We start from the raw sequence: 27,270 nt of genomic DNA, 5'->3' as shown, positions 1-27,270 counted from the left end.
TGGTTTTTGAAACTCACACTTAAACTTTATCTAAACAAAAGCAGGAATATCGTCTGATACGGTACCCATGTTTGTATTCCAAAAAAAAAGCAAGCATGTGCGACAAGACGCGATCCTATCGAGATTTGGACGAGGAGTTACAATGTCGGGTGCTGGGATACGGTAGGACCAAACAACTCGGGGAGACATCATAGCAACGGACAAATGACGGCATGGCCCAATCTGTAACATCGCTCCATAAGTCACCGGAGGCTTCGGTCGATGGAGTGCTCCGTGTAGGATCACAGCTATCGGCACAGTGGCTTACTTCTCCTCCTCTAGCCCGCTTCCTCTTGTTCTCCCCAATCTTCAAATCATGTAGCTCCATGGATGCTTGTAATCGAAGCTGGTATCCTTTGTATGAGCAATAAATCATCATGAGGAAGGCCATTGGGTTCCTAATTAACATCGAAGAGCTGCAGGTGTAACGGGAAAGGTCAAAGCCCTCACACATGATGGCCGTGGAAGTCAACTGAGAAGGGGGAAATGAAGTATGAGATGCGGAAAGGCCGACAAGTGGGCGTTGAGTCGGCCTTTTTTTGTAGCTTAGAGAATACTCCAACAAGGGTGTCGAGCTGGCACAAAGAGTTAAGAAAACCGCTGATATGGCATGTAAAACCGGGGCAAAAACAAATCGATTCGTGTTAGGGGTGTACGTCTTGAACGGTTTTGCAAATCCGAGCGGATAATATGAACCAAATCAAATTTTGAGATTGTCATCAAAACCACATGACGTGTAGAATGGACTTCTCTCTTGGAGTGAATATTAACTGTCTCAAACTAAATCTAAGATCCTTCTAAAACGACTTCTTTTTTTTTACTTATTTCAATGTGCCATCTCGTGGACAGCAACAACACGTGGTGTATGATCACCGATGAACAGTCGCTACTATACTATTAATTGAACCTGCGACGAAGACGCCTCTCCCATGGGACTCGATTGCTTGAACGGGTCTCCACTATTATTGGCCGTCGGCAAGCAAGCGTATCGTGTGATCAGGCTAAAGAAATACTTATTCTCCCGTGTACTTGCACCACGTATACCACGTAACCTATATTAATAACGAAATGAAACATGACGGAAATTCACGATATTTCTTTGTTTAACATGGTCAAAGATGGCATGCGCGACGGGAGGACATCCAGCGTGTGATGTTTGACCAACGGACCGGCCGACCAGCTCACATGCAATGCACGTACGCGATGCAATGTCAAGTCACATACATACTCGGTCTCAACATTTCTCGGCACTGCTAAACTAATCTGCAATTTGAAAAATGAGCAAAAAAACCTAATCTGTTCCAGACATGCTACATAGCTCCTCGAACCTACTCGGAAAGTCAGGCATCCAGATGATCCGGGCATGCAAGTACATGTGCATAAACAAGAATGAATAGTTATCAGAAGAAAAGAAAGGAAATCTGAATGGGCACCAGATCCTACTGCTAGCTATGAACATGCGCACGTACGGACGTACGACGGCCGGCCGGCGGCGACAGCGCGCGAAAGCCGAGAGCGACCCGACCTGTCCGCCACGGCACCCGCGCGCCGGCCGATCCTAGCGGGGGACGGGGAAGGCGAAAATGGTTGGTCGGTCAGCTGCGGTCTCCGTCGACGTGGCGGCCGGCTTGCAGGTGATGCGATCTTTCAGACTTTTGGGAGTTAATTACACAAAACCATCATATTTGGGGCATCGTTTGCAGAAATCTACAAGGTCATTAATTTTTTTTAAAAACACTGCACACTCAGTAAACTTTTGGCAAAAAGCACTGATTGAGTGATTTAGATCATTTAATTAGTTTCTGACAGTGGGGCCGAATTGTCAGGAGCTGACTTGGCAAAACATTTACATATATACCATTAGATCTTAAAAATAAAAGCAATCAACCCCCTCCCCCTTCCCCCGCGAACAACAGATCCTTCCTAGCGCACAGCAGCGGGTGGGCACACCGGCCGGCGAGCAGATCCCGACGACATCTGCCTCCACCGTCGCTCCTTACGCCGGATCCGCCTCTACCTGCAGCCGGAGCGCAAGGCGCAACTGGGTTCTCGACCTGCAACCCCAGCCTCGACCTGCAGTCGGACGGCAAGGTGTAGCCAGAGCCAGAGCCTCAACCTGCAGCTGATGTACAAGGCCCTTCGGTGGCGGTAGCACCAGCCGTGCCTGGTTCCCAGGCCGCCGGCGCGGCCCCTCATCCGCCTCCACCGCTCCAAGGCGCAGCCAGAAGCCTACCCTCCGCTCCGCACGCCAGGCTGCCACAGCCTCCACATAATGGAGCGGTACACGCGCAGCACAGCTTGTGCTCGCCCCAGTCGTCGTCCTTCCGGGAGCAGCATCACTGGGCGGCACCAAGGGGAGCAGCAGAAACATGGAGAAGCACGACAGTCGGCAGAAAAGCATGGCGCGGCGAGCAACAGCTAGACGGCGAGGGGAGCAGCAGCACCACGGAGAAGCGGGGGAGGAGGAGCAGTTGGTGGCGATGGTGAGGAGCAGCAACACCGGCGAGCAGTCGAGGGGTCAACGTGCGCGTGCAAGGGCGGTCACCCTGGTCGCCACGAGATCGAGATCGGGCTCACACGTGGGGGATCTAGGCGTGGTGACGCGCTGCACTTGTACACAGCCAGGGTGTTGATTGCACTTTTTAGATCTAGGGGTGTTTACATCAATTTGTGCCAAGTCAGCATCTTACAATCGGGGCCCATATGTCGGGAAAGTGCTTAAATAGGTTAAATTTCCCGATCAGTGCCTTTTGCAAAAAGTTTACTAATTGTGCGGTGGTTTTTACAAATAATTAGTGACCTTGTGGTTTTCTGCAAATGATGCCCCAAATGTGGTGGTTTTGTGCAATTAACTCGACTTTTGGAACGGGCGGTACAATGAACACTGAAATAATAAAAATTACATTCATGTCTCTAGACCATATAGTGACGACTACAAACATTGAAGCGAGCTAAAGGCGTGTCGCTGTCATGACTCCTTCCTCACCGGAGCCGCACCAAACTTATCGTAGTAGACAATCAAAAAGTCATCAACAAGTGAAGTACAAAGCAGAAAACAACTATGGCAGAACAATTACAAGATATGAATGCAACACCTACAACTATGTCGTCTTCTTCCGCAACAACGCCTTCAAAAAAGGATAAGCACCCTTTCATTGCTGTCGTCATTTGAACAGCATCTTCAACAAGATAACGACATAAATTTTCGCCGTTCCTGAGCCCGACCAACAAAGGTCAGAATAAGAGTTTTCACCCTAAACACATGAAGTGTGTTCCGAACAACATCCTGCCAGTTCTCCACGCTGGACCAGAGTGGCACTTGCATATTTTTTCAAGCAAGAGCTCGTCATCCAAACACGTCCATGTCTTGTGATGGAGAGAGTCTACCCGCAGGAGAGGGTGCAAGGGTATGGACGGAATTGATTCACCACTGTTGGCGTGGACGTGGATTATATATCTACCTTTCGGACTCTGTTATTGCACGCTAGACCTCGAATAATCGACGTCAGCACTACGCATGTATTATCTGGCCGACTTTGGCGTTCAACCTCCTAGCAGCCGCAGTAAGCAGGTCATCAGTGCACCATCAGGACAGTGGAATTTTTGCCTTTATATTCACCTTTTCAAGTTTCAAAAAGGTCTGAAAAAATATGCAAGTATTTATAGGTGTGTACTAGATGCGTGTGAAATTTCATCATGAAATACGCTTTTATGTGGCCTGTACAAAAAAATCATCATGTGCTTTTATAGTGAATAGTATTTGTGCTAGAAATATGTGATTTTGACATTTTTTGTGTAGCTCGCACAAAAATGTATTCATCATGAAACTTCGCAGACAAGTAGTATACATCCACACATATATCTGTACTTTTTCAAAAAAAATGAAAATGAAAATTTTGAATTTTGAAGTTTTCAAATAAGGAGCATTTCCGGCTCCACCAGTCCATACTATAAGGTGTGTGCGGTTTTTAGAATTAATATTTCACCAGAAATTTAACCAATAAAATATGAAGTCATGATATTTATACAATTGAATTCGTGTTCAAAACGAAGTATTCAACGATATAATTTTTCAGCCGTATGATTTATCATACTATTGGTTTAACTGATGGTCAAATTTAAATATCAAAAAGCATGTGCACCATACGGAACATAAACTTGGTTGTAAGTATGTACTCCCTCTGTTTTTATTACTCCGCATATTTAACTTTGTCTCAAGCCAAACTTTGTAAACTTTAACTAAGTTTATAAAAAAATACTAACATCTATGATACCTAATCAATGCCATTACATTCACTGAATATATTTTCACATCATATACACTTGTTAGTTTTAATGTTTATATTATTTTATATGAATTGGGTCAAATTTTAGACAGTTTGACTTAGGACAAAGCAATCAGTAGAGCGATAGGAGAACAATCAGTAGAGCGATAGGGCAGAAGGGAGATTTTTATACCACATAAACTTGCAGATCAACGTGAAGAGGACAAAGATAGAGCAAAAGGGGATCTTTATGCCGCCCATAGATCAACATATACCTTGGTCACGTTCTGGCTACAAGGAGGAGGATCAAGGAGGACTGGGGAAGACAGGCGGGATGAAGGCATAGAGATCGCTGTTTGGTGACAGCGTTCTGTTTGGCGATGAAGGCATGGAGATCGCTATTTGGCGCCAACGTGCGTTCTGTTTGGCGCCAAGCAGCCGTAGGAGATTTTTCAGCAGACAAATTGGGTGTTTGTTTTCATTTTTTTAAAAGAAATAAGTGGGGAAATTAGAGCGGCCAGATGGGAATTGACGGCCGATGTGGACGTCTACAGCACGTGTGCTGTAGTAGTTTGACTGCAGAGGAGCCGACGAGAGGGTTCGGCTCCTCTGCAGTCGAACTACTACAGCAGGCGTGCTGTAGACGTTCACATCGGCCGTCAATTTCCATCTGACCACTCTAATTTCCCCACTTATTTCTGTTAATAATAAAGCCTTTATGTATTCGGATAAATGCTTCCGTTCACACTGCACACCACACAGTAAAGACTGGAGAGCAAAGAGATCGAGGCAAGGGCGAGCAGACGACCTCGCCGCCGGCGAGGGTTCCTATCTCCAGCCAAGCACACTCCCTCCCCTAGCGACGGTCCGGCGGATGGACCTCCATGCCCGCCTGCTGCGCCGCGGCTGTGTCCCCGGCTTTCCCAGGATCCGCCGCAAGGCGCCGTTCCCTGGGCTCACCGGCCGACGCCGTGGAAGGCAGGTACGTGGGAGGACTCCACCCTCCTCAGGCTGCGCCGCCCTACGTCCCTCACCTCGATTGAAGCTGCCCGCTTCCTCCAGCCGCTCGCCGATGGGGATCTGCCGGCCGCCCGGCCCCGCGCCGCCACAGTCCAGGAAGGAGATATCGCCGTGCGGGCGCTTCTTGAGGTCGGGAGAGGCACAGGTCAGTACGTGGCTAGCTCCTACCTTGTATGTTTGGTCCCCTGTCCATTGATATTGTCCGTCCAAATCTTTAGAATTATATGTATGTAGCCTGTATTTCTCAACGTTGCTATGTTGTGGTCTAAATACTGATTGTTATCTTACTGCAATTGCATTTGATTTGATTGCGCCGTTGTGTCGTGGTCTCACTCTCCATAGAGATTTTGGCATGGTTCTGACTAGCAAATTTCTAGAATATTGTAAGTCAGTTTTTGGTTCATCTTGTTTGGAAACCAGGATACTGTGATGTAAATGCTGAAGTCCTTGCCCCTTCACACATCAGCAAAACTAAGTGCTACTCTACTTTTATTTTTCCTCACTTTAAAACAGATAAACAGAAGCAAAAGTTGCTCTTCCTGTTCACGTATCATAACAGGATGCAGAGGTTGCTTTCCCTGTGTTTGCCTTAAGTACTAAACACATCACAAATAGAAGGAATTACTAGCTGCAGTTCACGGCTGTAGTCACGGCTGTAGTTGAGGTTGATGCAGAGGAGCCGAACCACACAAATGCACGACTCTCCTCTTATTTCTCTATCAAACTATTGTCATATCCGAGAAAAATATGAATTCGTTTCCAAGTCCCAAATATCATTGGCTTCACTCTGTATATTAAAGAGAGACATACCAGATTTTATACACACAAAAAATCATATTGCTTACAAATGGATTTTAGGAATTTTGGACAAGATAAGTGGAATACCGTTAGTAAACGAGCATAGTACCCATATTCCTGCAAACCGTCTGCATTTGTTCCAGTCATTTTCTCTATAGGTGCTTCGCATTGTGCAACTGGAATGTACTTCTCTCCTGTCTATGCAAAAAATAAATCAGAATAAACATTAGTTGAGTTATTACTAAATCTATAGGCTGTTTTGATAAGTGATAAGAGATTTACAGAAGAAGATTGTTTTTCGGGAATGACTTTAGCTGTCCCTTTTTTCTTTTTACTGGGATGTTGATTATCAAGCCATGATTTCTTCGTTTTTGAAGTCTTCTGCTGAATTTCCTTTTTATTCAGACAAGCTGTTTGCAAACAAATGTCTGGTTCCTGAGATATAGCTTCAGTTCTGCATGTAGTAGTAGGAGCTTTGTCTTCAACTTGCTTCTTTAGATTCTTCAAAGCATCATCTACTAATTTTATGCACTCTTGTGATGCAACTGCTTGGGAAGCTATGCCAAGGAACTCATGCATGAAAAACTTAAGCTGCTGCCTATCTTCCGATCTAGGGTCTTCCAAAACAATGTTGCCATGGCTGTTTTGAATAGTCCCGCTTCGTGCTTCTCGAGTCCATCGCTTCAAAATATAGTGGCTTGGAAGATACTTAATATTCATGACATCAAGGGCTTTCAAAGCATGACTACACAATATACCAACTCTTTCGAATTGACCACAACTACATAGAACTTTTTGCTCTTCATCAACCAGAACTTTGCATTCTTCCTCATAAGAGCATTCCGGGTCAAGATTGGCAATTTCAACAGTATATACATTGTGTTCCTTCGATGGCTTGATGTACGATGAGATGGATCTTTCATATTCATTCTGAAAATCTTCAAATATGTGAGGTGTGTAAACTTTGCTTGCTTGTATTACTGTAGGAGTTCTTATTCTAACTCTAGGTAATTTTTTCCTAGACTCATATTCTTCATTTACCTCTTTATCTCTCTTTCCTTTCACAACCCTCTCTACGTGCTTGAAAAAACAAAGAATGTCAAGATCAGACTTCAAATGGTCTTTCAAGTCACTATTCAAGCTCTCACTTGATTGTGTGCTTCTCATGCCTATAGTGTAAGCATTCCTCATGTAACATCTTGCCCATTTCACTTTTACTTTATAGATACTGTCCAACCAAGTCTGTGTATCCACATTGACTCTTATGGCAGTGAAAGCTTCTTCAAAGTCTTCCTCTTCCTCATACTTGTACATGCAAGCACTGAAATCAGCAAGTACATTTGGGCCATCCTCGTCTTTTTTCTTATGAGGTAAATGTTTGATGGCATTTTGCATTATGTGAAAAGTGCACAATCCATGCCATGCTTCTGTAAAAACCGCCCGAATTGCATTACCCATTGCTACGTCCTGGTCAGTAAAGATAGTTCTAGGCTGATTTTTGTTATGTATGGATAGGAAAGTGTTGAACAACCATCTGAAGGATTCAAATGTCTCGTCGTATAGAAGTGCAGCACCAAAAATGACCATTTCTCTAAAATGGTTGAAGCCAACAAATACACCAAAGGGTCTGTACTCTTTATTTGTCCCAAATGTAGTATCAAACGAAAAAAAACCGAAGTGAGCGTAGTCAATGATCATCTTCGCATCAGCCCAGAAGATATTTGCTATTTGTTCATTGCAATCGTGTTGTACGTCATATTCAAATGCAGGATTCTCATTTTTTTATCTCGAAAGTACTTGAGCATACTTCCAGCTTCACCATATATCAACTCCCTTTGACGCTTGGTTCGCAAATAGTTCTTGTGATCACGAGGTGTGTAGGTAAGGTTTGATGACCCACCAACTTGCCGACTTGCCAACTCATGGGCTGCTTTTGGTACAATTCCTGAATCATCTGCAGTTTCAATGTCAAAAGCTTGCAAGGTCGATATCTTCCGTTGTGATGGCATCAAGTGGCATGTTCCAGGCAATTGCAAGACATGGTTGTGTTCAGTGACTAACTCATGTACTTCATAATTTCCCGTTTCTCGGTCGATGGTGATTCCCATTCGAACTTTACAACCAGTCCTTGTTTCTGCACGAGGACGCTTGGTATTATGATCTCTTTTGTCTATTCTTCGGTAGCCCTCATTGGAACAAACGTATCTCGCGGAAGTGATTGCCCCATCAAGTTTGCTCTTATTTTCATAATTTACCCTTACGTCAAAACCAATATGACCTCCATAACAAGTCCAAAAGCCCCAAGCCTCTTTTGTTGAATTAAATTTCATACCAATTTGAGGCATCCAACTAGGAACCATATTTGCCCTGTAAAAAATAGGCATATCTTAATTTATTTGTCTAGTTACACTACAAGAATTCGATGATATGGCATGAGAATTTATAAAAAATTGAGTGTACATGTTTGAATCTTTGTTGGAGTTGGTCATATTCTGCATTACACCTTTTAGTTTCCTTTTTTGTAATCTGTGATAGCATAGCAAACTCGGTCTACAGGAATTCTCTTGCTGCCTTGAGAACATGAATACAATTAGAGCATATGTTACATACCTCAAGATTGATCATCTTTTTTTTGGCTAGGAGAAGGAAGAGGCAAAAGGGAGATCATCTACATTAATATCCTGTCAATAATTGGAAATCCCAAGTACTTCACGAGCAAAGCACCTATGGTACAACTTGCATCTACAGATCTAACTACATTAATGTATTTTATCTTGAGATTATTCAAAACAATAGAGATCACTTCTGTTAGCAAAGCACCTATGGTACAACTCGCATCTACAGGTCTGACTACATTCATGTATTTTCCTATGGTACAACTTGCATGTAAAGGTCTGACTACATTCATGTATTTTATCTTGAGCTATTTAGAACAATAGAGATCACTTCTGTTCAAATATTTTTTTTCACTCTAACATCATCCAAAAGGTGCATGAATAAATTTTGGATCTGCTTCCTTCCTTATTACTTCTAATTTTCTACTAGTTGTTTGGAGGGTGCGACTCCTCTGCAATTTAGCTGCTGAATTTATTAAAATTGATGTTACCTGTTTGAATCTTCATTGCCGTTAATCATATTCTCCACTAAACCTTGTCCTTTTTTGTAATCTGTGATCATATAGCAAAATCAGTCTAGGAATTCTCTTGTTGCCTTGAGAACATTAATAGAATCAGACCACATGTCACATACCTTGAGATTGATCAGCTTCTTTTTTGTTGCTAGGAGAAGGATGGTAGAAGTGAGTTCAAAAGGGAGATCATCCACACCACTTGCAGATCAGCGGGAGGAGAACAATCAGTAGAGCGATAGGGCAAAAGGGAGATTTTTATACCACATAAATTTGCAGATCAACGTGAAGAGGACAAAGATAGGGCAAAAGGGGATCTCTATGCCGCCCATAGATCAACATATACCTTGGTCACGTTCTGGCTACAAGGAGGAGGATCAAGGAGGACTGGGGAAGACGGGCGGGATGAAGGCATAGAGATCGCTGTTTGGCGATAGCGTTCTGTTTGGCGACGAAGGCATGGAATTGCTATTTGGCGCCAACGTGCGTTCTGTTTGGCGCCAAGCAGCCGTAGGAGATTTTTCAGCAGACAAATTGGGTGTTTGTTTTCATTTTTTTAAAAGAAATAAGTGGGGAAATTAGAGCGGTCAGATGGGAATTGACGGCCGATGTGGATGTCTACAACACGTGTGCTGTAGTAGTTTGACTACGGAGGAGCCGACGAGAGGGTTCGGCTCCTCTGCAGTCGAACTACTACAGCAGGCGTGCTGTAGACGTTCACATCAGCCGTCAATTTCCATCTGACCGCTCTAATTTCCCCACTTATTTCTATTAATAATGCCTTTATGTATTCGGATAAATGCTTCCGTTCACACTGCACACCACACAGTAAGGGCATCTCCAGCCGTTCGGCCCCCCAGGGCGCCTAAATAGAGCGGCCTGGGGGCGTGCCGGCGCTAGTTCTTCCCCTGGGGGGCGACCTAGCTCCCAGTCACGCCCCCACGCGCCGGCCCCAGGATGCGGGAAATTCAAACTTGGTCGTTCCCGCTCTCAAAAGACGCCGCAAATCCGGCGATCGGACAGACGTAGTCTGGCGTTACAAAAAACAGACCGTCGCCGTGCAACGATTCCTCGGCGGGGTCGGCTCTAGGCGTTGGCGGAGTCGGCGTGCGCGGGGTCGTCGGTGTCGGAGCTGCTTCAGCGCAGGGCTGCGTCGGCGCGGCTTCGGCACTGCTGAGCGGCGATGTAGAGGAGGTGTCGTTCGGGCTTGACGTCCGTGCGGTCGTGGGCGTCGTTGGCGTTGCCGTCGGCAGCTCGTTCAGGATGAGGCCGCGCTGCACCAGGTACCATGCCTTGAGCTTCTCGTCATTGCTCTGGAGCATGTCCGCCCCGCTCATCAAAAAAGCCATGTCGGTGTTCCTCTTCTTCGCGGCAACGTTCATCCGGAGCAGGTCGAGCTTGATGGCGTTGTTCTTCATTAGCGACGACCACCGCGCCTCGGTCTTCTCTTCGTGTAGGACGGCCCGGGCCTGGGCGTCGGCGAGGCAATGCTCGATGGACTCCTGCACTCGCGCGGTTGCCGCGTCGGCGCTTTTCCCCTTCTTTGCCAATTTGTGGCCGTCCGGCCGTCCCTCTGACGCGCTCGGAGTCGTCGCGTCTGTCTTGTATGTCTCCTTGGCCTTGTCGAGGGCACGCCGGACTTCTGCCCACTTCTCGCACTTGTCAATGCGCTTGTAGATGTGGAGGTGCTTGAAGTCGGCGTCTTGGTTGTCGCCCCGATACATGGCGAACATACGCAACAGCTGCGCGGAGGGGCAAACAGTTGGCTGGCGGCGGGCGTAGGGGACGAAGATATGCGGGGGAACGGCGTGCGTACCTGATCCTCAACGCTGGTGCCGCTCTCCGGGCGAGCCGCGACCTCCTCGACGATTCCATGCCATTTGTTGCACGCCAACTGGATACGCCCCCAATGGTTCGCCATCGCCTTGGAGCCGCGCTGCATGTAGACGCCTTTGAAGTAGGGGTCGACGAGCTTCCGCTCGTCGAACTCGGCCTTGATGCGGTCCCAGTACGTGTCCAAGCTCTGGTTCACGCCGGTGGTCGGGTCGAGGCAGTCGACTTTCCATGCTTCGGCGAGGCATTCCTCCTCCTTGGACGTCCACTTGATGCGCGGTTCGCCTGACCTAGCCGCCTGCTTCTTCTTCTTCCGTCTTCCCTTCGTCGGAGCAGGAGCCGGCTCCTCCTCCTCCTCCTCCTCCCCCTCCTCCTCCTCGTCCTCCTCGGGCTCCTGCGCGTCGTCGCCGTAGACGTAGCCAAGCTCGGCCTCCATGTCGCCGTTGAGGTCCACTACCTCGTCCTGGGTGGCGAACCTGGGAGACGCAGCGGCCGCGGTCGATCCTGTCGCGATGATGTCGTCCATGTCGGTTCCCGTGTCGTCGGCATCGCCGAGGTGCGAGAAGGGTAGTGGTCCGCGGTAGAGATGGGGCGTCGGTGTGGACACGTACGAGGCGGGCGGCGAGTAGTTGTATGGAGGGTACTGCTGTTGGGGAACGTTGCAGAAAATTAAAATTTTTCCTACGGTTTCACCAAGATCCATCTATGAGTTCATCTAAGCAACGAGTCTAGGGAGAGATTTTGCATCTACATACCACTTGTAGATCGCGTGCGGAAGCTTGCAAGGTGATGATGTAGTCGTACTCGACGTGATCCAAATCACCGATGACCAGCGCCGAACGGACGGCACCTCCGCGTTCAACACACGTACGGGACGGGAGACGTCTCCTCCTTCTTGATCCAGCAAGGGGGAAGGAGAGGTTGATGAAGATCCAGCAGCACGACGGCGTGGTGGTGGATGCAGGGCGTCACAGCAGCAGGGCTTCGCCGAGACTACGAGGGAGAGACGTAACGGGGGGAGATGGAGGCGCCAGGGGCTGGTGTGTTCTCCTCCTCTCCCCCCCCCACTATATATAGGGGTGCCAAGGGGGGGGGGCGCCGGCCCTAGTAGATGAGATCTACTAGGGGGGGCGGCGGCCTAGGGGAGGTTTCCCTCCCCCCAAGGAACCTAGGGGTGCCTTCCACCACTAGGACTCCTCCTAGGGGGAAACCCTAGGCGCATGGGCCTATAGGGGCTGGTGCCCTTGGCCCATGATGGCCAAGGCGCACCCCCTACAGCCCATGTGGCCCCCCGGGACAGGTGGCCCCACCCGGTGGACCCCCGGGACCCTTCCGGTGGTCCCGGTACAATACCGATAACCCCGAAACTTGTCCCGATGCCCGAAATAGCACTTCCTATATATAATTCTTTACCTCCGGATCATTCCGGAACTCCTCGTGACGTCCGGGATCTCATCCGGGACTCCGAACAACATTCGGGTTTCTGCATATACATATCTTCATAACCCTAGCGTCACCGAACCTTAAGTGTGTAGACCCTACGGGTTCGGGAGACATGCAGACATGACCGAGACGCTCTCAGTCAATAACAATCAGCGGGATCTGGATACCCATGATGGCTCCCACATGCTCCTTGATGTTGTCATCGGATGAACCACTATGTCGAGGATTTGATCAAACCCTGTATGCAATTCCCTTTGTCAATCGGTATGTTACTTGCCCGAGACTCGATCGTCGGTATCCCAATACCTTGTTCAGTCTCGTTACCGGCAAGTCACTTTACTTGTACCGTAATGCATGATCCCGTGTCCAACACCTTGGTCACTTTGAGCTCATTATGATGATGCATTACCGAGTGGGCCCAGAGATACCTCTCCGTCATACGGAGTGACAAATCCCAGTCTCGATCCGTGTCAACCCAACAACTACTTTCGGAGATACCTGTAATGCACCTTTATAGTCACCCAGTTACGTTGTGACGTTTGGTACACCCAAGGCACTCTTACGGTATCCGGGAGTTACACGATCTCATGGTCGAAGGAAGAGATACTTGACACTTGCAAAGCTCTAGCAAAACGAACTACACGATCTTTTATGCTATGCTTAGGATTGGGTCTTGTCCATCACATCATTCTCCTAATGATGTGATCCCGTTATCAACGACATCCAATGTCCATAGTCAGGAAACCATGACTATCTGTTGATCACAACGAGCTGGTCAACTAGAGGCTTACCAGGGACATTGTGTGGTCTAAGTATTCACACGTGTATTATGATTTCCGGATAATACAGTTATAGCATGAATAAAAGACAATTATCATGAACAATGAAATATAATAATACTTTTATTATTGCCTCTAGGGCATATTTCCAACAGTCTCCCACTTGCACTAGAGTCACTAATCTAGTTACATTGTGATGAATCGAACACCCATAGAGTTCTGGTGTTGATCATGTTTTGCACGCGAGAGAGGTTTAGTCAGCGGATCTGCGACATTCAGATCCGTGTGCACTTTGCAAATCTCTATGTCTCCATCTTGAACATTTTCACGGATGGAGTTGAAACGACGCTTGATGTGCCTGGTCTTCTTGTGAAACCTGGGCTCCTTTGCGAGGGCAATAGCTCCAGTGTTGTCACAGAAGAGTTTGATCGGCCCCGACGCATTGGGTATGACTCCTAGGTCGGTGATGAACTCCTTCACCCAAATCGCTTCATGTGCTACCTCCGAGGCTGCCATGTACTCCGCTTCACACGTAGATCCCGCCACGACGCTCTGCTTGTAGCTGCACCAGCTTACTGCTCCACCATTCAACATATACACGTATCCGGTTTGTGACTTAGAGTCATCCAGATCTGAGTCGAAGCTAGCGTCGACGTAACCCTTCACGACGAGCTCTTCGTCTCCTCCATAAACGAGAAACATGTCCTTTGTCCTTTTCAGGTACTTCAGGATATTCTTGACCGCTGTCCAGTGTTCCTTGCCGGGATTACTTTGGTATCTTGCTACCAAACTTACGGCAAGGTTTACATCGGGTCTGGTACACAGCATGGCATACATAATAGATCCTATGGCTGAAGCATAGAGGATGACACTCATCTCTTCTTTATCTTTTGCCGTGGTCGGTGACTGAGCTGAGCTCAGTCTCATACCTTGTAATATAGGCAAGAACCCCTTCTTGGACTGATCCATTCTGAATCTCTTCAAAATCTTATCAAGGTATGTGCTTTGTGAAAGACCTATGAGGCGTCTCGATCTATCTCTATAGATCTTGATGCCTAATATATAAGCAGCTTCTCCAAGGTCCTTCATTGAAAAACACTTATTCAAGTAGGCCTTAATGCTGTCCAGAAATTCTATATTATTTCCCATCAGGAGTATGTCATCTACATATAATATGAGAAATGCTACAGAGCTCCCACTCACTTTCTTGTAAACGCAGGCTTCTCCATAAGTCTGCATAAACCCAAACACTTTGATCATCTCATCAAAGCGAATGTTCCAACTCCGAGATGCTTGCACCAGTCCATAAATGGATCGCTGGAGCTTGCATACTTTGTTAGCGTTCCGAGGATCGACAAAACCTTCCGGCTGCATCATATACAGTTCTTCCTTAAGATGCCCGTTAAGGAATGCTGTTTTGACGTCCATCTGCCATATCTCATAATCATAGTATGCGGCAATTGCTAACATGATTCGGACGGACTTTAGCTTCGCTACGGGAGAGAATGTCTCGTCGTAGTCAATGCCTTGAACCTGTCGATAACCCTTAGCGACAAGTCGAGCTTTATAGATGGTAACATTACCATCCGCGTCCGTCTTCTTCTTAAAGATCCATTTGTTTTCTATCGCTCGCCGATCATCGGGCAAGTCTGTCAAAGTCCATAATTTGTTTTCATACATGGATTCTATCTCGGATTTCATGGCTTCAAGCCATTTGTTGGAATTCGGGCCCGCCATTGCTTCTTCATAGTTCGAAGGTTCATTGTTGTCCAACAACATGATTTCCAGGACAGGGTTGCCGTACCACTCTGGTGCGGAACGTGTCCTTGTAGACCTACGAAGTTCAGCAGTAACTTGATCCGAAGTACCTTGATCATTATCATGGTTTTCCTCTTCAGTTGGTGTGGGCATCACAGGAACGGTTTCCTGTGCTGCGTCACTATCCCGCTCAAGAGGTAGTACTTCATCGAGTTCTACTTTCCTCCCACTTACTTCTTTCGAGAGAAACTCTTTTTCCAGAAAGCATCCGTTCTTGGCAACCAAGATCTTGCCTTCGGATCTTAAGTAGAAGGTATACCCTATAGTTTCCTTAGGGTATCCTATGAATACGCATTTTTCTGACTTGGGTTCGAGCTTTTCAGGTTGAAGTTTCTTGACATAAGCTTCGCATCCCCAAACTTTTAGAAACGACAGCTTAGGTTTCTTTCCAAACCATAATTCATACGGTGTCGTCTCAACGGATTTAGACGGTGCCCTATTTAAAGTGAATGTAGCTGTCTCTAGAGCGTATCCCCAAAATGATAGCGGTAAATCGGTAAGAGACATCATAGACCGCACCATATCCAATAGAGTGTGATTACGACGTTCAGACACACCGTTTCGCTGAGGTGTTCCAGGCGGCGTGAGCTGTGAAACGATTCCACATTTCTTTAAGTGTGTACCAAATTCGTGACTTAAGTATTCTCCTCCACGATCTGATCGTAAGAATTTTATCTTTCGGTCACGTTGATTCTCCACCTCATTCTGAAATTCTTTGAACTTTTCAAAGGTCTCAGACTTGTGTTTCATTAAGTAGACATACCCATATCTACTCAAGTCATCTGTGAGAGTGAGAACATAACGATATCCTCCGCGAGCCTCAACGCTCATTGGACCGCACACATCGGTATGTATGATTTCCAACAAGTTGGTTGCTCGCTCCATTGTTCCGAAGAACGGAGTCTTGGTCATTTTGCCCAAGAGGCATGGTTCGCACGTGTCAAACGATTCATAATCAAGAGACTCTAAAAGTCCATCGGCATGGAGCTTCTTCATGCGCTTGACACCAATGTGACCAAGGCGGCAGTGCCACATGTATGTGGGACTATCGTTATCAACTTTAAATCTTTTGGCATCTACACTACGAACATGTGTAATATTACGCTCGAGATTCATTAAGAATAAACCATTGACCATCGGAGCATGACCATAAAACATATCTCTCATATAAATCGAACAACCATTATTCTCAGACTTAAATGAGTAGCCATCTCGTATTAAACGAGATCCTGATACAATGTTCATGCTCAAACTTGGCACTAAATAACAATTATTAAGGTTCAAAACTAATCCCGTAGGTAAATGTAGAGGCAGCGTGCCGACGGCGATCACATCGACTCTGGAACCATTCCCGACGCGCATCGTCACCTCGTCCTTTGCCAGTCTCCGTTTATTCCGCAGCTCCTGCTGTGAGTTACAAATATGAGCAACGGCACCGGTATCAAATACCCAGGAGTTACTACGATTACTGGTAAGATACACATCAATCTCATGTATATCAAATATACCTTTGGTGTTGCCGGCCTTCTTATCCGCTAAGTATTTGGGGCAGTTCCGCTTCCAGTGACCCTTCCCCTTGCAATAAAAGCACTCAGTCTCAGGCTTGGGTCCATTCTTTGACTTCTTCCCGGTAACTGGCTTACCAGGCGCGGCAACATCTTTGCCGTCCTTCTTGAAGTTCTTCTTACCCTTGCCCTTCTTGAACTTAGTGGTCTTATTGACCATCAACACTTGATGTTCTTTCTTGATTTCAGCCTCTGCTGACTTCAGCATTGAGAACACTTCAGGAATGGTCTTTTCCATTCCCTGCATGTTGTAGTTCATCACAAAGCTCTTGTAGCTTGGTGGGAGCGACTGGAGGATTCTGTCAATGACCGCCTCATCTGGGAGGTTAATGTTCAGCTGGGTCATACGGTTGTGCAACCCATACATCTTCAGGATGTGCTCACTGACAGAACTGTTTTCCTCCATCTTACAACTGTAGAACTTGTCGGAGACATCATATCTCTCGACCCGGGCATGAGCTTGGAAAACTAGTTTCAGCTCTTCGAACATCTCATATGCTCCGTGATGCTCAAAACGCTTTTGGAGCCCCGGTTCTAAGCTGTAAAGCATGCCGCACTGAACGAGGGAGTAATCATCAGCGCGAGACTGCCAAGCATTCATAATGTCTTGGTTCTCTGGGACGGGAGCGTCACCTAGCGGTCCTTCTAGGACATATTGTTTCCTGACAGCTATGAGGATGATCCTCAGGTTCCGGACCCAGTCCGTATAGTTGCTGCCATCATCTTTCAGCTTGGTTTTCTCTAGGAACGCGTTGAAGTTCATGTTGACATTAGCGTTGGCCATTGATCTACAAGACATATTTGCAAAGGTTTTAGACTAAGTTCATGATAATAAAGTTCTAATCAAATTATGAACTCCCACTTAGATTAGACATCCCTTTAGTCATCTAAGTGTTACACGATCCGAGTCGACTAGTCCGTGTCCGATCATCACGTGAGACGGACTAGTCATCGTCGGTGAACATTTTCATGTTGATCGTATCTTCCATACGACTCGTGTTCGACCTTTCGGTCTCCGTGTTCCGAGGCCATGTCTGCACATGCTAGGCTCGTCAAGTTAACCCTAAGTGTTTTCGCTGTGTAAAACTGTCTAACACCCGTTGTATGTGAACGTAAGAATCCATCACACCCGATCATCACGTGGTGCTTAGAAACGACGAACTGTAGCAACGGTGCACAGTTAGGGGAGAACACTTCTTGAAATTTTATAAGGGATCATCTTATTTACTACCGTCGTCCTAAGTAAACAAGATGCATAATACATAATAAACATCACATGCAATTATATAGTTGTGACATGATATGGCCAATATCATATAGCTCCATTGATCTTCTTCTTCGAGGCTCCATGATCATCTTGTCACCGGCTTGACACCATGATCTCCATCATCATGATCTCCATCATCGTGTCTTCATGAAGTTGTCACGCCAACGACTACTTCTACTTCTATGACTAACGTTTAGCAATAAAGTAAAGTAGTTTACATGACGTTATTTAATGACACGCAGGTCATACAAAAAATAATGACAACTCCTATGGCTCCTGCCGGTTGTCATACTCATCGACATGCAAGTCGTGAATCCTATTACAAAGAACATGATCTCATACATCACAATTCATCATTCATCACAACTTCTGGCCATATCACATCACATGATCAATCGCTGCAAAAACAAGTTAGACGTCCTCTAATTGTTGTTGCATCTTTTACGTGGCTGCAATTGGGTTCTAGCAAGAACGTTTTCTTACCTACGAATCACCACAACGTGATTTTGTCAACTTCTATTTACCCTTCATAAGGGCCCTGTTCATCGATTCCGCTCCAACTAAGGTGGGAGAGACAGACACCCGCCAGCCACCTTATGCAACTTGTGCATGTCAGTCGGTGGAACCGGTCTCACGTAAGAGTACGTGTAAGGTTGGTCCGGGCCGCTTCATCCACAATACCGTTGAGCAAGAAAAGACTAGTAGAGGCAAGTAAGATGACAAAATCCACGCCCACAACAAAGTTGTGTTCTACTCGTGCAAAGAGAACTACGCATAGACCTAGCTCATGATGCCACTGTTGGGGAACGTTGCAGAAAATTAAAATTTTTCCTACGGTTTCACCAAGATCCATCTATGAGTTCATCTAAGCAACGAGTCTAGGGAGAGAGTTTGCATCTACATACCACTTGTAGATCGCGTGCGGAAGCTTGCAAGGTGATGATGTAGTCGTACTCGACGTGATCCAAATCACCGATGACCAGCGCCGAATGGACGGCACCTCCGCGTTCAACACACGTACGGGACGGGAGACGTCTCCTCCTTCTTGATCCAGCAAGGGGGAAGGAGAGGTTGATGAAGATCCAGCAGCACGACGGCGTGGTGGTGGATGCAGGGCGTCACAGCAGCAGGGCTTCGCCGAGACTACGAGGGAGAGACGTAACGGGGGGAGATGGAGGCGCCAGGGGCTGGTGTGTTCTCCTCCTCTCCCCCCCACTATATATAGGGGTGCCAAGGGGGGGCGCCGGCCCTAGTAGATGAGATCTACTAGGGGGGCGGCGGCCTAGGGGAGGTTTCCCTCCCCCCCCAAGGCACCTAGGGGTGCCTTCCACCACTAGGACTCCTCCTAGGGGGAAACCCTAGGCGCATGGGCCTATAGGGGCTGGTGCCCTTGGCCCATGATGGCCAAGGCGCACCCCCTACAGCCCATGTGGCCCCCCGGGACAGGTGGCCCCACCCGGTGGACCCCCGGGACCCTTCCGGTGGTCCCGGTACAATACCGATAACCCCGAAACTTGTCCCGATGCCCGAAATAGCACTTCCTATATATAATTCTTTACCTCCGGACCATTCCGGAACTCCTCGTGACATCCGGGATCTCATCCGGGACTCCGAACAACATTCGGGTTTCTGCATATACATATCTTCATAACCCTAGCGTCACCGAACCTTAAGTGTGTAGACCCTACGGGTTCGGGAGACATGCAGACATGACCGAGACGCTCTCAGTCAATAACCATCAGCGGGATCTGGATACCCATGATGGCTCCCACATGCTCCTTGATGTTGTCATCGGATGAACCACTATGTCGAGGATTTGATCAAACCCTGTATGCAATTCCCTTTGTCAATCGGTACGTTACTTGCCCGAGACTCGATCGTCGGTATCCCAATACCTTGTTCAGTCTCGTTACCGGCAAGTCACTTTACTCGTACCGTAATGCATGATCCCGTGTCCAACACCTTGGTCACTTTGAGCTCATTATGATGATGCATTACCGAGTGGGCCCAGAGATACCTCTCCGTCATACGGAGTGACAAATCCCAGTCTCGATCCGTGTCAACCCAACAACTACTTTCGGAGATACCTGTAATGCACCTTTATAGTCACCCAGTTACGTTGTGACGTTTGGTACACCCAAGGCACTCTTACGGTATCCGGGAGTTACACGATCTCATGGTCGAAGGAAGAGATACTTGACACTTGCAAAGCTCTAGCAAAACGAACTACACGATCTTTTATGCTATGCTTAGGATTGGGTCTTGTCCATCACATCATTCTCCTAATGATGTGATCCCGTTATCAACGACATCCAATGTCCATAGTCAGGAAACCATGACTATCTGTTGATCACAACGAGCTGGTCAACTAGAGGCTTACCAGGGACATTGTGTGGTCTAAGTATTCACACGTGTATTACGATTTCCGGATAATACAGTTATAGCTTGAATAAAAGACAATTATCATGAACAATGAAATATAATAATACTTTTATTATTGCCTCTAGGGCATATTTCCAACAACTGCACGCCGGCGAAGGCGGGCGAGGGTGTGCGTGTAGCGGGGTGACCATGAGGGAAGGTCACGTTTGGGTTGAACCCACCGTGCGCGTCGCCGTCGGCGTAGCCGGGCGACGATGAACCCCATGGAGATCCGGCGCCTTGCTGTCGCCAGGGCGCGTACTGGGCGTGGCTGACGACGGGGGGATTCATCCCCGCCTGGTCGACCGATGAGGAAGACGCCGCCGCGCGCGCCGCATTGTCGCGGGCCTTCTTGGCTATGGCCCTATTCTGCCTGTCGGCGGTGACTGCTTTTGCATCGCTGAACTTCCACCCTCCACTCGGCGTTTGACAGGCCCGGTGGCTTCGATGGCGGCGCCCTCGGCTTCCTCTGCTTCGGCCGGGCCATGGCGCCAGTCGCGGGTGCTGCCGCGTGCGCCATGGCGTGCTTCTTCGTGGCGAGCGAGCGGGAGGGGGTTTGGCGGGAGAAAGGGAGAGAATGGCGGGAGGAAGGCGAGCGAGCGGGAGATATGCGAAGGAAAAGCGTCGAGAAACGGCGGGAAAAGGCCCTCGGGTCGCTTCCAGGGCGGGCCCACGCGCCTTTTTCGTTTGGGCCGGCTCTCCAAGCACCCCCAGGGCGCCGGGTTCGGCCTGGGTCCGCCGGCACCAGTTTTGGCCCGAGCCGGCGAAAAACGGGCTTCTGGGGCGCGACTGGGGCCTTTTTTTGGCGCTGGCGCGGCAAAATCGCCTGGGGAGGGCCTGTTGGGGGCGCGGCTGGAGATGCCCTAAAGACTGGAGAGCAAAGAGATTGAGGCAAGGGCGAGCAGACGACCTCGCCGCCGGCGAGGGTTCGTATCTCCAGCAAAGCACACTCCCTCCCCTAGCGACGGTCCGACGGATGGACCTCCACGCCCGCCTGCTGCGCTGCGGCTGTGTCCCCGGCTTTCCCACGATCCGCCACAAGGCGCCGTTCCCTGGACTCACCGGCTGACGCCGTGGAAGGCAGGTACGTGGGAGGACTCCACCCTCCTCAGACTGCGCCGCCCTACGTCCCTCACCTCGATTGAAGCTGCCCGCTTCCTCCAGCCGCTCGCCGATGGGGATCTGCCGGCCGCCTGGCCCCGCGCCGCCACAGTCCAGGAAGGAGATATCGCCGTGCGGGCGCTTCTTGAGCTCGGGTGAGGCACAGGTCAGTACGTGGCTAGCTCCTACCTTGTAGTATGTAGCATGACAGTATGTTTGGTCCCCTGTCCATTGATATTGTCCGTCCAAATCTTTAGAATTATATGTATGTAGCCTGTATTTTTCAATGTTGCTATGTTGTGGTCTAAATACCGATTGTTATCTTATTGCAATTGCATTTGATTTGATTGCGTCGTTGTGTCGTGGTCTCACTCTCCATAGAGATTTTGGCATGGTTCTGACTAGCAAATTTCTAGAATACTGTAAGTCAGTTTTTGGTTCATCTTGTTTGGAAACCAGGATACTGTGATGTAAATGCTCAAGTCCTTGCCCCTTCACACATCAGCAAAACTAAGTGCTACTCTACCTTTATTTTTCCTCACTTTAAAACAGATAAACAGAAGCAAAAGTTGCTCTTCCTGTTCACGTATCATAACAGGATGCAGAGGTTGCTCTCTCTGTATTTGCCTTAAGTACTAAACACATCACAAATAGAAGGAATTACTAGCTGCAGTTCATGGCTGTAGTCACGGCTGTACTTGAGGTTGATGCAGAGGAGACGAACCACACAAATGCATGACTCTCCTCTTATTTCTCTATCAAACTATTGTCATATCCGAGAAAAATATGAATTCGTTTCCAAGTCCCAAATATCATTGGCTTCACTCTGTATATTAAAGAGAGACATACCAGATTTTATACACACAAAAAATCATATTGCTTACAAATGGATTTTAGGAATTTTGGACAAGATAAGTGGAATACCGTTAGTAAACGAGCATAGTACCCATATTCCTGCAAACCGTCTGCATTTGTTCCAGTCATTTTCTCTATAGGTGCTTCGCATTGTGCAACTGGAATGTACTTCTCTCCTATCTATGCAAAAAATAAATCAGAATAAACATTAGTTGAGTTATTACTAAATCTATAGGCTGTTTTGATAAGTGATAAGAGATTTACAGAAGAAGATTGTTTTTCGGGAATGACTTTAGCTGCCCCTTTTTTCTTTTTACTGGGATGTTGATTATCAAGCCATGATTTCTTCCTTTTTGAAGTGTTCTGCTGAATTTCCTTTTTCTTCAGACAAGCTGTTTGCAAACAAATGTCTGGTTCCTGAGATATAGCTTCAGTTCTGCATGTACTAGTAGGAGCTTTGTCTTCAACTTGCTTCTTTAGATTCTTCAAAGCATCATCTACTAATTATATGCACTCTTGTGATGCAACTGCTTGGGAAGCTATGCCAAGGAACTCATGCATGAAAAACTTAAGCTGCTGCCTATCTTCCGATCTAGGGTCTTCCAAAACAATGTTGCCATGGCTGTTTTGAATAGTGCCGCTTCGTGCTTCTCGAGTCCATCGCTTCAAAATATAGTGGCTTGGAAGATACTTAATATTCATGACATCAAGGGCTTTCAAAGCATGACTACACAATATACCAACTCTTTCAAATTGACCACAACTACATAGAACTTTTTGCTCTTCATCAACCAGAACTTTGCATTCTTCCTCATAAGAGCATTCCGGGTCAAGATTGGCAATTGCAACAGTATATACACTGTGTTCCTCCGATGGCTTGATGTACGCTGAGATGGATCTTTCATATTCATTCTGAAAATCTTCAAATATGTGAGGTGTGTAAACTTTGCTTGCTTGTATTACTGTAGGAGTTCTTATTCTAACTCTAGGTAATTTTTTCCTAGACTCATATTCTTCATTTACCTCTTTATCTCTCTTTCCTTTCACAACCCTCTCTACGTGCTTGAAAAAACAAAGAATGTCAAGATCAGACTTCAAATGGTCTTTCAAGTCACTATTCAAGCTCTCACTTAATTGTGTGCTTCTCATGCCTATAGTGTAAGCATTCCTCATGTAACATCTTGCCCATTTCTCTTTTACTTTATAGATACTGTTCAACCAAGTCTGTGTATCCACATTGATTCTTATGGCAGTGAAAGCTTCTTCAAAGTCTTCCTCTTCCTCATACTTGTACATGCAAGCACTGAAATCAGCAAGTACATTTGGGCCATCCTCGTATTTTTTCTTATGAGGTAAATGTTTGATGGCATTTTGCATTATGTGAAAAGTGCACAATCCATGCCATGCTTCCGTAAATACCGCCCGAATTGCATTACCCTTTGCTACGTCCTGGTCAGTAAAGATAGTTCTAAGCTGCTTTTTGTTATGTATGGATAGGAAAGTGTTGAACAACCATGTGAAGGATTCAAATGTCTCGTCGTATAGAAGTGTAGCACCAAAAATGACCATTTCTCTAAAATGGTTCAAGCCAACAAATACACCAAAGGGTATGTACTCTTTATTTGTCCCAAATGTAGTATCAAACGTAACAACATCACCGAAGTGAGCATAGTCAGTGATCCTCTTCGCATCAGCCCAGAAGATATTTGCTATTTGTTCATTGCAGTCGTGTTGTACGTCATATTCAAATGCAGGATTCTCATTTTTTATCTCGAAAGTACTTGAGCATACTTCCAGCTTCACCATATATCAACTCCCTTTGACCCTTGGTTCGCAACTAGTTCTTGTGATCACGAGGTGTGTAGGTAAGGTTTGATGACCCACCAACTTGCCGACTTGCCAACTCATGGGCTGCTTTTGGTACAATTCCTGAATCATCTGCAATTTCAATGTCAAAAGCTTGCAAGGTCGATATCTTCCACTGTGATGGCATCAAGTGGCATGTTCCAGGCAATTGCAAGACATGGTTGTGTTGAGTGACTAACTCATGTACTTCATAATTTCCTGTTTCTCGGTCGATGGTGATTCCCATTCGAACTTTACAACCAGTCCTTGTTTCTGCACGAGGACGCTTGGTATTATGATCTCTTTTGTCTATTCTTCGGTAGCCCTCATTGGAACAAACGTATCTCGCGGAAGTGATTGCCCCATCAAGTTTGCTCTTATTTTCATAATTTACCCTTACGTCAAAACCAATATGACCTCCATAACAAGTCCAAAAGCCCCAAGCCTCTTTTGTGGAATTAAATTTCATACCAATTTGAGGCATCCAACTAGGAACCATATTTGCCCTATAAAAAATAGGCATATCTTAATTTATTTGTCTAGTTACACTACAAGAATTCGATGATATGGCATGAGAATTTTAAAAAAATAGAGTGTACATGTTTGAATCTTTGTTGGAGTTGGTCATATTCTGCATTACACCTTTTAGTTTCCTTTTTTGTAATCTGTGATAGCATAGCAAACTCGGTCTACAGGAATTCTCTTGCTGCCTTGAGAACATGAATACAATTAGAGCATATGTTACATACCTCAAGATTGATCATCTTTTTTTGCTAGGAGAAGGAAGAGTCAAAAGGGAGATCATCTACATTAATCTCCTGTCAATTATTGGAAATCCCAAGTACTTCATGAGCAAAGCACCTATGGTACAACTTGCATCTACAGATCTAACTACATTAATGTATTTTATCTTGAGATTATTCAAAACAATAGAGATCACTTCTGTTAGCAAAGCACCTATGGTACAACTCGCATCTACAGGTCTGACTACATTCATGTATTTTCCTATGGTACAACTTGCATGTAAAGGTCTGACTACATTCATGTATTTTATCTTGAGCTATTTAGAACAATAGAGATCACTTCTGTTCAAATATATTTTTTCACTCTAACATCATCCAAAAGGTGCAGGAATAAATTTTGGATCTCCTTCCTTCCTTATTACTTCTAATTTTCTACTAGTTGTTTGGAGGGTGCGACTCCTCTGCAATTTAGCTGCTGAATTTATTAAAATTGATGTTACCTGTTTGAATCTTCATTGCCGTTAATCATATTCTCCACTAAACCTTGTCCTTTTTTGTAATCTGTGATCATATAGCAAAATCAGTCTAGGAATTCTCTTGTTGCCTTGAGAACATTAATAGAATCAGACCACATGTCACATACCTTGAGATTGATCAGCTTCTTTTTTGTTGCCAGGAGAAGGATGGTAGAAGTGAGTTCAAAAGGGAGATCATCCACACCACTTGCAGATCAGCGGGAGGAGAACAATCAGTAGAGCGATAGGGCAAAAGGGAGATTTTTATACCACATAAACTTGCAGATCAACGTGAAGAGGACAAAGATAGGGCAAAAGGGGATCTCTATGCCGCCCATAGATCAACATATACCTTGGTCACGTTCTGGCTACAAGGAGGAGGATCAAGGAGGACTGGGGAAGACGGGCGGGATGAAGGCATAGAGATCGCTGTTTGGCGACATCGTTCTGTTTGGCGACGAAGGCATGGAATCGCTATTTGGCGCCAACGTGCGTTCTGTTTGGCGCCAAGCAGCCGTAGGAGATTTTTCAGCAGACAAATTGGGTGTTTGTTTTCATTTTTTTAAAAGAAATAAGTGGGGAAATTAGAGTGGTCAGATGGAAATTGACGGCCGATGTGGACGTCTACAGCACGCCTGCTGTAGTAGTTCGACTGCAGAGGAGCCGAACCCTCTCGTCGGCTCCTCCGCAGTCAAACTACTACAGCACACGTGTTGTAGACTTCCACATCGGCCGTCAATTCCCATCTGACTGCTCTAATTTCCCCACTTATTTCTGTTAATAATGCCTTTATGTATTCGGATAAATGCTTCCGTTCACACTGCACACCACACAGTAAGGGCATCTCCAGCCGTTCGGCCCCCCAGGGCGCCTAAATAGAGCGGCCTGGGGGCGTGCCGGCGCTAGTTCTTACCCTGGGGGCGACCTAGCTCCCAGTCACGCCCCCACGCGCCGGCCCCAGGATGCGGGAAATTCAAACTTGGTCGTTCCCGCTCTCAAAAGACACCGCAAATCCGGCGATCGGATGGACGTAGTCTGGCGTTACAAAAAACAGAGCACCGCCGTGCAACGATTCACTCGGCGGGGTCGGCTCCAGGCGTTGGCGGAGTCGGCGTGCGGGGGGGTCGTCGGTGTCGGAGCTGCTTCAGCGCAGGGCTGCGTCGGCGCGGCTTCGGCACTGCTGAGCGGCGATGTAGAGGAGGTGTCATTCGGGCTTGACGTTCGTGCGGTCGTGGGCGTCGTCGGCGTTGCCGTCGGCAACTCGTTCAGGATGAGGCCGCGCTGCACCAGGTACCACGCCTTGAGCTTCTCGTCGTTGCTCTGGAGCATGTCCGCCCCGCTCATCGAAAAAGCCATCTCGGTGTTCCTCTTCTTCGCGGCGACGTTCATCCGGAGCAGGTCGAGCTTGATGGCGTTGTTCTTCATTAGCGACGACCACCGCGCCTCGGTCTTCTCTTCGCGTAGGACGGCCTGGGCCTGGGCGTCGGCGAGGCAATGCTCGATGGACTCCTGCACTCGCGCGGTTGCCGCGTCGGCGCTTTTCCCCTTCATTTCCAATTTGTGGCCGTCCGGCCGTCCCTCTGACGCGCCCGGAGTCGTCGCGTCTGGCTTGTATGTCTCCTTGGCCTTGTCGAGGGCACGCCGGACTTCTGCCCACTTCTCGCACTTGTCAATGCGCTTGTAGACGTGGAGGTGCTTGAAGTCGGCGTCTTGGTTGTCGCCCCGATACATGGCGAACCTACGCAGCAGCTGCGCGGAGGGGCAAACAGTTGGCTGGCGGCGGGCGTAGGGGACGAAGATATGCGGGCGAACGGCGTGCATAGCTGATCCTCAATG

At 47.1% G+C, this 27,270-nt stretch overlaps 2 protein-coding genes across 12 annotated transcripts; both read left to right on the top strand.

The window, feature by feature from the left end:
- Nucleotides 1-4,910: 4,910 nt before the first annotated feature.
- Nucleotides 4,911-26,037, top strand: LOC119338266. Of its 11 annotated transcripts, none has more exons than XR_005163878.1 (4): nt 4,911-5,469; nt 6,936-7,492; nt 8,763-8,851; nt 25,596-26,037. XR_005163878.1 is itself a non-coding variant. In XM_037610563.1 (2 exons), exons 1-2 carry the CDS (start codon nt 5,023-5,025, stop codon nt 7,489-7,491), a joined length of 591 nt encoding a protein of 196 aa, XP_037466460.1. In that variant the 5' UTR covers nt 4,911-5,022; the 3' UTR covers nt 7,492-8,750. The 11 variants fall into 11 exon arrangements, 1 of the variants encoding a protein (XP_037466460.1); XR_005163882.1 differs by lacking the exon at nt 4,911-5,469 and having other exon boundaries at nt 5,476-7,298; nt 7,394-7,492; XR_005163885.1 differs by lacking the exon at nt 6,936-7,492 and having other exon boundaries at nt 8,769-8,851.
- Nucleotides 22,846-24,090, top strand: LOC119338269. The gene is made up of 3 exons (XM_037610564.1): nt 22,846-23,489; nt 23,585-23,683; nt 23,829-24,090. Exons 1-3 carry the CDS (start codon nt 23,410-23,412, stop codon nt 23,995-23,997), a joined length of 348 nt encoding a protein of 115 aa, XP_037466461.1. The 5' UTR covers nt 22,846-23,409; the 3' UTR covers nt 23,998-24,090.
- Nucleotides 26,038-27,270: the final 1,233 nt, after the last annotated feature.

The sequence above is a fragment of the Triticum dicoccoides genome, chromosome 7B, assembly GCF_002162155.2.
Source record: "Triticum dicoccoides isolate Atlit2015 ecotype Zavitan chromosome 7B, WEW_v2.0, whole genome shotgun sequence".
Lineage (NCBI taxonomy): Eukaryota > Viridiplantae > Streptophyta > Magnoliopsida > Poales > Poaceae > Triticum > Triticum dicoccoides.
This window is presented reverse-complemented; position numbering and strand designations above follow the sequence as displayed.